This window comes from Nelumbo nucifera, chromosome 6 (genome assembly GCF_055504915.1).
Source record: "Nelumbo nucifera cultivar China Antique chromosome 6, China Antique-T2T, whole genome shotgun sequence".
In the NCBI taxonomy this organism is placed as follows: Eukaryota; Viridiplantae; Streptophyta; class Magnoliopsida; order Proteales; family Nelumbonaceae; genus Nelumbo; species Nelumbo nucifera.
This window is the reverse complement of record NC_142654.1, coordinates 18,717,502-18,729,617: the sequence shown is the minus strand read 5'-3', so window position 1 is coordinate 18,729,617 and position 12,116 is coordinate 18,717,502. Positions and strand designations below refer to the sequence as shown.

General features: G+C 37.9%; 1 protein-coding gene across 1 annotated transcript; it reads left to right on the top strand.

Moving 5' to 3' along the window:
* The first annotated feature begins 5,861 nt into the window (after window positions 1-5,861).
* Window positions 5,862-11,666, top strand: LOC104591228 (squalene monooxygenase SE1-like). Its single transcript, XM_010250018.3, has 8 exons — window positions 5,862-6,294; window positions 7,785-7,896; window positions 8,204-8,378; window positions 9,025-9,193; window positions 9,449-9,667; window positions 9,863-10,138; window positions 10,618-10,896; window positions 11,241-11,666. The coding sequence occupies exons 1-8, from the start codon at window positions 6,055-6,057 to the stop codon at window positions 11,343-11,345; spliced, it is 1,575 nt and encodes a 524-aa protein (XP_010248320.1). The 5' UTR covers window positions 5,862-6,054; the 3' UTR covers window positions 11,346-11,666.
* Window positions 11,667-12,116: the final 450 nt, after the last annotated feature.

Here is a 12,116-nt window from a genome sequence, read left to right as displayed (position 1 = left end):
GGAAGATTCAATATAATTATTTTGTGCCCTAAGAAGTTGTTTTTAGAGAATAAGAAATCTTATTGAAGAATGTTTTTGTCATCATCAGGAAATAGGAGTGTATCATCATTTTCTCATGTTCATGCATTTAGAGAAACTTATCAAGCTGCCGATTGGTTTTGAAAAACCTCTCCCGTAGTTTTTGGAAAAAACTTGTAATTACTTCCCTTCTATCATTATCCCGTATCGGAAACGTTGGCATAATGCGTTAGTTTTATTTGAAAATAACCAATTTACCCTTGTGTTTATCAATTCATAAGAAGATTTATTAAATTATCCAAAATGAACTTTTAACTTTGAACTAAAAAGGTTCCATAGGTCAAAATAAAAAGAACAAAGTAATTTTACTTTGTAAATTATGTCAAAGTAGAGTGAAATTTGGAAGACAAATATGACATTTTGAATTATAAAAAAGGATGCCCTAATGAGTATTAAGGGCAATTTCATAAATTCCAAGTCTTGTTACTGAAACAATGAGGAAATATAGTTAATTGGAAGTTTTTTTTTTTTTGTTAAATTGAAACCTCATGGGATATTTTCATATTTTACACTTATAATATTTATGAGTCTTAGGGGCCGTTTGGTTCATATTCGAAATCGGATTTGGAATGGTCCATTCCCATAGTTTCTTTGGTTCAAACAGGAATGGGAATGGGAATTGGAATCAACAAGAGTGACATTTCATTCCCAAGAAGGGGTTGGGAATGCCATTCCAACAGGAATTGGATTCCGATTCCATCCAACCAAATAGTTAGAATTGGAATAGCCCATTCCGATTCTAATTCCAAACCCCCTATTCCTGCAAACCAAACCTTAATTAAAAAAATATTTATTTTTGGAATTGTTGGGGATCAATTCAAATTTCCTCCTATAACTCTTGTAACCCTGGGGGTGTCAATCGACCGGTTTTGGGTTGAATCCAATCAGATCCAAACTTTATCAAATCAGATTTGGATAGTCCATTATAATTATTGGATTGGGCCAATCCAAAATAAATTGGTCCACATTCTTATTGGTCTGAATTAGACCTAAACCAAATTGCCAATAATCTGATCATGAGACCAAACCCATGCCCAATTTGAAACCCATCAAAACTGAAGTTGGCATAAAATCACTTTTATGAAAGTACTTTTACCCATGTCCAATTGGTTTGGGCCAATCCAAAATAAATTGGTTCATATTCTTATTGGTTTGAATTGGACCTAAACCAAATTGCCAATAATCCAATCATGAGGCCAAACCCATGTCCAATTTGAAACTGGTCAAAACTAAAGCCAATATAAAATCACTTTTATGAAAGTACTTTTATGAAAGCACTTTTACGAAAGTACTTTTATAAAAGCACTTCTATAAAACTACTTACTTTTACAAAAGAACTTATATGAAAGTACTTTTACAAAAGCACTTATACAGAAGTACTTTTATAAAAATACTTTTACAAAAACACTTTTACGAAGTACTTTCATAAAAGTTTACAACAGTGTTTTTTTTTATCAAAGCACTTTCACAAAAGTGTTTTTTCAATGCTAAAGGGTATTTTTTTTTAATTTTCATATTTTCTTCATTTTAATATATTTTTGTAATTGTTTATATGTACTGTTTTTTATATATATTTTTTTATATTTCATTCGATTTGGATTGGATCCAATCCAATTCATTTACATTTTAATGGATTGGATTGGGTCCAATCCATTTGTAAGTGGACTCGCATTGAACTGGATCAGGTTGGACCAAATCCAGTCCAATTGACACCTCTACCTACAAATCCAATCTAATCCCATTCATTCACATTTCAAGGGGTATAGTTTGATGATGATTTTGTGATGTTGCCTCTGGTGAGATGACCCTTGAAGTGGCCATTTGGCAAGTGATGAAGGAAGATTTGGCCCGACCTCGTAACCACTCAACACGTGGCAGTGACAACAACTCGGCACGACAGTACGCCCCAGGCACGAGCTCCAAAAAGAGGAACCAGTGGTCCGAGCTCCCCAAACTCTTCCTTTGACCCCGAGCCTTACGAGGAGCGCAAATGGCAACAATCCAAACTGGCCCACCCTAGGGCAGTTCGGGCCACACCTCTATCCAAACTCAAGACTTCACCTTGCACAACACTCTAGCACTTCATCTCCAGGTCGCCGAACTAAACAACCGTACCGTACCTGACACCAAAGGTGTCCATATCCTGAGGCGACGCACCTGACTAACTTGGGATCTGACGCTTGATAGCCGCACTTCAACGGCCACCTGCCACCGCCACCTCCAGTTATAGAGACGGCTCCGACAAAGAGAGCAGTGGCGGTTCTGCCCCAGTAGAGGTGATGACACTCGAACTGGTAGAAGTGCAGGTAATGATACCCGACCTGACAGGAGCTTGGGAGTGAGTGTGCGAAGTGGCTATAAAAGGCCCCCTTGCCCCCAAGAAGAGAGGTATGTGATAACTTTGCGCCATCTGGTTTTTTATCTTGCCTTCGAGGAAATACTAACTTGAGCTTCGGAGCACTCTCACCGGGTTCCTCCCCGGAGACTCCTCACCTTCTTCCCCGTTTCAGGCACCTGTTGCTCCAGTCATAGGCAAGGTCGTTGACAGCTAGGACCGACCGGATTGCGCACCATCAGTAAATCTTTTTGGAAAGATTTTCTGGTAACTCTAGCAATTAAAAGACGCATTGAGCTTTTGCATTAAGATTTGAGCAGCCCGAAGCTAGTTTGGATACCGCATGTCTTTTTGTGCATTAGGGGTGAGCTTTATTCGGTTAAAGCCAAAAAACCATATCGAAAATTTTGGTTTCGATTTTGTAAAATTTCGGTTTTCATGTTTAGAAATTCGATTAATTGAAAAAACCGAACTAACCAAAGTTTATTGTCTATAATATATATATTATATTAAAATATATATAGTGTTGAAATTCGGTTTGAACTGAAAACCGAACCAAAATTTTCAATTTTGGTTATTTTGGTTTTTCATTTAAAACTCTAGTTTTAAAAATTTTGATTTATTTAATTCGATTTTTAACTAAATAAACTGTTTGCTCAGCCCTATCGTGCGGCTTTCCACACAACAACAAACCGAGAGAGACATGAAAAGCTCTATTTAGAGCTTCCCGAAATTCGCCCATTTTAGGCTTCTCATGTCATTAGCTTTTGGCAGCTAGATTTGTTATAAATCAAATAGAAAAAGACTATGATACAATCAGCCTAACTTGTAAACAGTCCAAAGACCATACGGAATGAGACACCAAACATGACAATTTGGATCCAATCCATTTATAAGTAGAGTCACATTTAACTGGATCGAATTGGACCAAATCGAGTCAAATGAACAACTCTACCTGCATGATAAATGAGATTGTGAGGGGCAATTATGTGGAGGGCTGATTTGATGTCATGGCGAATATCTTCCCCCAATTAAAAAATATATAAGAGATGTTTCCAACGCAAGGGTACAGTGTGACGATGATTTTGTGATGTTGCCTCAGACGAGATGACCCTTGAAGTGCATTAGTTGTTTAACATTTTAATTACTTGTATTAAATAAATGTTTCCTGTAATTATCAAGAAAAAATAAATGTTTCCTGTCAAGTTTACTTTAATCCAATATAATAATTTTTTGTGCATATAAAACGTTTTTCTTTTGGTTTTTTTTGTTATACTAGTAAAGTAACACTAACACGTTCAAAGCTACGTATGCGTCAATGCGTGTCCGACAGCACTAATGGTCGCATCGGATGTTCCGCAGCTTCCGCGCCACGCCAAAATCTTGATATAAACAAAAACAAGAAAAAAACCTACCTAGCGTGTAGTGCAACTCAGATTCAATCAACACCAAACCATACCCCTAGGCCTAGGCCTAGCTAGCTACTTAACATACCCTATAAGAGAACATCCTTCATCCTTGTGTTGTAATCGTCAGCTCTTGATCTAACGCTACACGGAGCACCACAACTGACATATGTTATTTCCTTTCCACACCGTTGGATCAATTGTTTGTGTGATTGTCAAAGCATCCTTCCCTTTCCGGGCCCGGGGCGCCCCTCTGGCCTCTGCGGCTCTGCCCCTCTCTCTCTTTACAACTCATAATTAATGCCATACAACTCATGACACTGTGGGTCTGTGACAGTGGACAACGTGTACACTACCAAGAATTTTCGCGGGAACAAAACACCTTGTGATGACGTGTCGGTATTACAAGAGATCTGTCTAAATTTTGTCACCTTTTGGTTGGTGTAAGAAGATGAATAAGTGAGATGCACTACAAATATCATGTACGATAATCCCGAAGGTGGAGGGAGTATTTCGCCTCAAGTGTGCCCACGTGCCTTCTCGTAATACATGAATATATTTTGATTGGTCATCATAAATTTTCCCTACATGTATACGTCTAAGCATCATTTAGGCTCAATCATCACATGGGACTTGAGGATCATCATCAAAGGATGGTCATCTTTTTTTGGTAAATTATAAAGACCCCCCTGTACTAAGGGGTCTGTGACAAATATCCCTCACTACTTTGCTTTGGGATAACTCTCTCGTACTATGACCGTGAGACAAAAACCACCCTTCATTAGCCTTTCATTCAAAAAAACCATTATAATATTTTTAATATCCATACTATCCTTATAATAACTATTCAGAACAGAAAAATACTATTCATCTTCCCCGATCTCACTCTCTCCCCTCTCTCTACCCTAAGCGAATGTTAAATTTCGACTATCCTTCATGGCTATCAGAACCGAGACCCTTGCATCATTCCATAAACGGTACGAGCATTCCTCCTCGCCTCGAAGATGAACTAAGAGGAGAGTGCTTATTGGCTACCATCAGCCACCATTGGTTTATAGTTTAAATTAAATTTCGACACTTAATTTGTTTAGAGAGAATGGCAGCAAGGCAAGATTACACTGGAATTGGGTCATGCTATAAAAATCCAGCCGGGAGTGTTGTTACTCAGAGGGGCCAACGCTCGCTCTATTCTTCAGAGAAATTGGGTCAGGCGTCAGCTATCAAGATTATGGAAGCTTACTACTGGAATCCAACTACCAGGACCAGGAGATGATCTTCATATTCAATGTTCAGAATGTTTGAACTACTCAATACGCTTCTCATCTTTCCCCTTCCCGTAGAATATTACCCAGTTGTGGAATAGACGAATACAATTATTTTTTTGCTTTTTAATGGGTCTGGGTTGGGGTAGACCCGGTGCCCAGCTGATAAGTTAATAAGAACCAGTCCCAACTCCCAAACCAGACCGTATAAGTTGTCTCTGCAATCTTCACTGAATTTGTAGTTTCTGATTTGGGTTCCCCTAACTCACTGTTTCTTGTAGGCTATGATGATGCTATCTTTCACTCTCTGAGGTTAGAGCGTCTTTATAGGCAGAAGTGCGGATGAGCAGAGAATCCCTGCTTATGGCGTGCGTTGGGAGAGATTTGGGAGAGAGAAAGAATGAGAGAGGACGGTGAGGGAGGGAAAAGAAAGAAGAAAGGAAAAAGAATAAGTTAAATAGGTTTGAAGAAAAAAAAGGGCAAAAACAGAAAATAGAAAATGCTTAATAAGGTATTTTGATAATTTAACGCATTCCGTCATATAACTTAACGGAACGGTTAAGGGGGATTTTGTCTCACGGTCATAATATAAATTCTTTATCGCAAAATAAAGTACAGCGAGGTATTTATTACAGACACCAGAGTACATGAGAGTCTTTGTAATTTACCTTTTCTTTATCGTCTGATCGGTATATTCAAATGGTCTTGATTGATGGGAACTTCGTGCATTGTAAAGGGACACCAAATTCAATATTTCATACGTAAGACAGTTAGGAACTTTGGGTCTTTCAAGGCATTTGCAGTATGTGCGCACGTTAGAACTTGTCTTTTAGTTTTAGCCAAGCTGGTTGGGCTTGGGGCGCCTATAAAACGCGCGTCAATCCAAGAACGTCTCCGGTGGATATGAAACATTAGACAGACATCAGAGAATCAAAGACAAGAGACTGAGTAGGTGCCAGCTCAACCTTTGGAGATGATCGTGGAGTGTGTCTTCGCAGGCATCGTCGCTTCCCTGTTAGGTTTTGTTCTCTTGTACCGTTCGCTTGGAAGGAAGGAGGAAGAGGAGATCAGAAGAGCTACCGTGGAGATCCGAAACGAATGCGTGAGGAGCTCCATAAACGGAGAATGCAGATCGGAGAGCTCACAAAATACCGATGTTATCATTGTTGGAGCCGGCGTTGTTGGTTCTGCTCTCGCGTATACGCTTGGCAAGGTGAAAACCTTATCTTTCTTCTTTTCTTCCATAATCTTTGGATTCTCTCTCTCTCTCTCTTAATGATTTCAAGCTTTTCTGTAGAATGATATCACTGTAGTTGGGGTTTCCGATAATCTAGTAATCTACGATGCCTCTTCAAGTTTTGGGGGTCTTCTTTATTCATTTGGTTCCGGATACATACGTTGAACGATTACAAAGGTTATGCTTGTAATTACCATAAAAAAAAGAAATTTCTTTTCAAATCCGAAAAGCTTGGACTTGGAAACTAGAGAGATTCCACACAGTATCTTCTGTCATGAAGAACCTTGGTCTGAGGATCTTACAGGATGTTTTGATCCATACGTCCTTTGGTTTCTTTACCTACACTTAGTCCATGGTGTTTCCTTTTCTGTTAAACGGTGAAGCCGGTTCGTGATCACACGGAATTAGGCCGGAGGAACGCCTGCCTTGTTTTCCATCCCTTGATCTGTTTGGAGATCGTCGATGCCGTACAATATATAAATGTATAAATACAATTATACTGGTATTATTAACAGAGTATATTGAGACTTTGTATATTACCTTCTTTCTATTTTATCTTTTTTTTCTTAAGGCTCAGTATGGAAGGAGTACAAATACAAATATGTTCAGTGTAAGTGCATACAAAATAGTACAAAATACAAGGTTTTGCATTCTATATATTTGTATTTGTACTCCTTCGAAACTGAGCTTAAGTTCTTTTCTTCCCCACCAAAAAGAAGGACAAGGTTCAGCTTATCGCATAGCAGCTTGCTTGTAAATTCTGGTTCCATTTAGTGGCAACCCAGAATTCTTTTTCTCAGGTATTGAGAAAAGAAAGAGAAATGGAAGGATCGGAAATAGAAAAACAGAACACGTGATGTTTTCGATTTTAACAAAGGGATGGCTTGTCCATGTCCAATTGGGGGTCGCTCATGTGATGTGAAAGAGAAATAAATGGGGAAAATTGCTTGTTCTTTTAGGCTCTGTGACACTTGCAACTTCAGTTAAAATTTAAAAGTTCGGGAGTCAAGTTCTTGTTGTCAGAAAGATGAAACTCTTTCTTTGGAAAGTACAGGATCACTCACTTCAAGACAACCATATCCCCCGGTCTTCTGTTTTCCATTATTCCTTTGTTCATCTCTCAATCTGATAGAATTGAGTGAAGATAAGATGCACTGTTTTTGGGAGAGGCTCGCTAGTAGTAACTAGCAAGGGATGTTGCATTGTCACATTATGGCATTGAGAAAAATCTTCTTCTGAAAGCAGAGATGTAGCCAAAGGTCTCTGGGACTCTAGTAATGTGTTCTAGCAACAATTACTCATGTGCACTAACCATGTGTTTATATTAAAAACAACTTAAAAATGTATCATTTAGGTATATATGATGAACTTTTGCATGTTCTTGCTTCATTTGGTGAAAACTGGCTTGTATGGACATTCAACCATTGGATTCCAACTTGAACATTATATTTTGCTCCCAATTGCAGGATGGACGCAGAGTGCATTTGATAGAGAGGGACTTGACAGAGCCTGACAGGATAGTTGGCGAACTATTACAACCAGGGGGCTACCTGAAGTTGGTTGAGTTGGGTCTTGAGGGTAGGCATGAAAAGCAGCATATTTCTTGCCATTTATTAATGTATTGGACTAACTTATAAACCATTTTATAGCCATTAGGAAACAATAGTTAGTTTATTCAAAATTTTTGTTTCTGGATGTTAATTTGTTAGAATTAAATTATTTATTTTTCTCCTTATCTTCCTTTTTAGTTAGATGTTCGTTATGAATGTATATTTGTTTAGCCCCCTTGCTTTGTAATTCTTCTTAAATTTAACGAATACATTTCACAGTTATTGATAAAAAAAATGTTCGTTATGAATAATATATTTGTCTGTGTGAATTGCAGATTGTGTGGAGGAGATTGATTCCCAACGAGTATTTGGGTATGCTCTTTTCAAGGATGGGAAGAATACTAGAATACCATATCCATTGGAAAGATTCCATTCAGATGTGTCTGGGAGGAGCTTTCATCATGGGCGCTTCATACAACGCTTACGGGAGAAAGCAGCATCTCTTCCCAAGTAAACATCTTCTCAATCATAGTATTTGGTATTTTTGGTTTGTCTTATAATTGAAACAAGTGTCTGTGCTGCCCATTTGATTTTAGTAATGAATCTGTGACATGATTCAAAGTTCCACAAGCTGTAGACTTTTAAACTTTTCTAATCCCAGTTTTGAGAATTAATTTTTTGTTAAAAAAAAACATTCATGTGCTATCTAGAACCTACATGCAACTTAGGTATGAGGAAATTGCTTCTTGTACTTCGGGAGAGCAGCAAAGGGCTGGTTCTATGTGTACTTAGAGAGAAATATACAAGTTCACTATCATTATTATTACTCAAAAGTTACTGATATAAAATGATGCATTGCTTTCCATACAGAAATTGCTATAATTAATAAGCTATCTGCAGTTTTCAATTAGCAAAGAATTGTGTACTCGGGCCTTCATATTTTGATTAAGCTTGCTTTTAAGGTAACTATTTTCAGCTAGCTTTATGTCTCTGAAGCTAATTACATAATAAAAAATGATCAACAAAACACTAGTATCATGGTACATGTTGAGTATCTAAGTCAGCATCATTTTCATAAACGTTCTCTATATTTGTATTCTTATGCATTATGTCTATTTTGTTGACTGATTAATTATTGTCTGAATTTTCTCTTCAGTGTACAATTGGAGCAGGGAACAGTTACATCCTTACTTGAAGAAAAGGGGACTGTTGAAGGCGTAGCATACAAGGCTAAGACTGGTGAAGAGCTAAATGCATTTGCACCTCTTACAATTGTATGTGATGGTTGTTTTTCCAATTTGCGCCGTTCTCTCTGTAATCCAAAGGTGAATACATCTTTTTCGATCTGCTGATAAAAAAAAAGCATCCCTTCATTCTTGTTAACTATCAATCACTTGTTTCTTTCTTTTTTGGTCAAATTATTTAACGATTTTTGTCTTATGAAATGGTATTTAACAGTTGATTAACTAAACTGTGAACCCTTTCCAAACTGACTTAATTACAGTACAGGAAGTTAAATGTGTTTTATTATCACTCTTTTCACTTGAAGACAACTTTATGATTCCTTCCCATTTTTGCAGGTGGATATCCCGTCTTGTTTTATTGGTTTGATCTTGGAGAACTGTCAACTTCCACATCCAAATCATGGGCATGTCATTTTAGCGGACCCTTCACCAATCTTGTTTTATCCCATCAGCAGTACAGAGATTCGCTGTTTGGTTGATATACCTGGGCAAAAAGTACCTTCTATTTCTAATGGTGAAATGGCCAACTATTTGAAGACTATGGTGGCCCCACAGGTATCTAAGCACATTACATGGTTTGATAAATGCATATGAACATTTTGAATTTGAACTTAGTCATGCATGCCTTCGTTAACTAGTTCTCTCTCTCTCTCTCCCCTACATTGGTATGAAGTTTTTTTTTTTTTTTTCTTGTCACTGCATTCTGCTTTTCTAGCACCTTGACTAATTTGGCAGTTGCATTTGTTTCAGATCCCCCCTGAGCTTTATAATTCCTTTATAGCAGCAGTGGACAAAGGCAACATAAGAAGTATGGCAAACAGAAGCATGCCAGCTTCTCCTTATCCTACTCCTGGAGCATTGTTATTGGGGGATGCATTTAATATGCGGCATCCTTTAACTGGTGGAGGAATGACCGTGGCATTGTCTGATATTGTTGTGCTACAGAATCTCCTTAAGCCTCTGCGTGATCTGAATGATGCATCCTCACTGTGCAAATATCTTGAGTCATTCTACACCTTACGCAAGGTAAGCTGTGTTCCTAAGTGGCTGGTGTCTGGTACATATTTGCAATAAGTAAATGAATAAAATAAAAAACTGGTATTGATTTTTTCCCTAGATTTGCAATCATGTGGCCGATGCCATATAGGATAAGGCTTAGATGATGATGATGATAATGACTTGTAATGATGTTATAAGAACCTGGACAAACTCAAAAAAGATACTTTATTTGTGATGAGTAATAATATGATTACCAGAAAAAAAAAACCGAAAATAAAAAGACCAACAGTGGGGATAGATAAATGTCTTATGTTACAATGCACAAGCAGAACAAGAGAATTAACAGAAATGAAAAAGAAGGAAATGACATAAACAACAATTGCAACTGCTACCAACTCCACCACCACAAAAGTAGTTTATGTTGTTATTTGGTCCTGCCATTGTGACTTAATAAAATTCTTTTATTTGATATATATTAACTTAACATTTCATGGTTCTATTTGCAGCCGGTGGCATCTACGATAAATACATTAGCAGGTGCTCTATACAAGGTGTTCTGTGCTTCACCTGATCAAGCAAGGAAGGAAATGCGCCAAGCATGTTTTGATTATTTAAGCCTTGGAGGTGTTTTCTCAACAGGGCCAGTGGCTTTACTTTCTGGTCTAAATCCTCGCCCATTGAGTTTGGTTTGTCATTTCTTTGCCGTGGCTCTATATGGTGTTGGTCGTTTATTACTTCCATTTCCTTCTCCAAAACGCCTCTGGGTGGGAGCTAGATTGATTTCGGTAAGTATCTTATTTATACTTCTTTGCAATAATTTCAGATTTAAGTGGTAGCCTCATGAAAACCAACACCCTGCATGTACTTGGTACCGTACTGTTGGCTTTGCAAATACACCAGCTAAAAAAATGTTGCAGCAGTATTTTACTTGCTACATCTTCCACTGCTAACAAGTCCTGTGAACTATCTCTCTGTTCATACAAGCATTAATTCTGATCATTAAGGCTTCCAGTTGAGCAAAATGCGGCCAATGTTATTGTTAGCACTTAGCAGTGGCACTGGCAATGGTTTTCTGAAGGCTGCACTGGGATTCTTGGAATCTTTTTCATATGAAGTTGTTTGTTTGCAGGGTGCATCAGGTATCATCTTCCCCATTATAAAGGCTGAAGGAGTAAGGCAGATGTTTTTCCCAGTAACTGTCCCAGCATATTACAGATCTCCTCCTGCTAATTGAGAAAAAAAAAGGGTTGAAAATTCATGATAAGACGGGTTATTATGTTATGGTTCTGTTATCCATCAAGATCAAGACAAGCTCGTTTGTGTGAGTGTGACTGCCCTTCCTTTATTCAAAGTTGAGGAGAGAAGGCTGTCAAAAGTCAAAGAGGACTAAAATGCAACAAGTTTCTTTCGTTCTTATCACGTGTACTAATTACTGGTTATCCAAACGTGTGAATAACTTTTCTTTGTGATCCGGAAGTATGTAATTGTTAGGACATGCTGGATTATCTCTGATTTAGAATATTTTCGTTTTATCCATTTATTTTTCTGTTGGAAATCAGCAACTCATCTAATTTGATTCCATATCAAGTATGGGTTCTGTTCTATGCGGCTCCGAACACTCTACTGGGCCAATGACCCAATGATACCATGCGGACTGGTGTTCGTCAAAATCCACCCGGACCCGGGTGACGTCTTTCTGGTATTGGCGGTTATTTCTTAGGATCAGTTTGGAAGGAGTGCAAATACAAGCCTTGTATTTTGTATATTTAAACCTGTATTTGCATTGTACTTATTTGTATTTGTACTCTTTCCAATCCGAGCCTTACCCACTAATTACTCAATGATATCCGCACTGGTCAGTGGAGGATATGGAGTGGTTCAATGCGCACAAAGTTGCAAAAGAAAGTGAATCCGTGCATCACCTGAAGCTCTTTAGTCTTTCCAATTGAAATAAAAAATAAAGCAAGATTTGATTGGAAAAACTTTTTGGCTGTTTGGAAAACAC

Coding starts and splice junctions, on each gene's coding strand:
- LOC104591228 (XM_010250018.3), top strand. CDS start 6,055: ATGATCGTGGAGTGTGTCTTCGCAGGCATCGTCGCTTCCCTGTTAGGT. Junction 7,897..8,203: donor GGTTGAGTTGGGTCTTGAGG/GTAGGCATGAAA, acceptor TGTGAATTGCAG/ATTGTGTGGAGGAGATTGAT. Junction 10,139..10,617: donor CATTCTACACCTTACGCAAG/GTAAGCTGTGTT, acceptor TTCTATTTGCAG/CCGGTGGCATCTACGATAAA.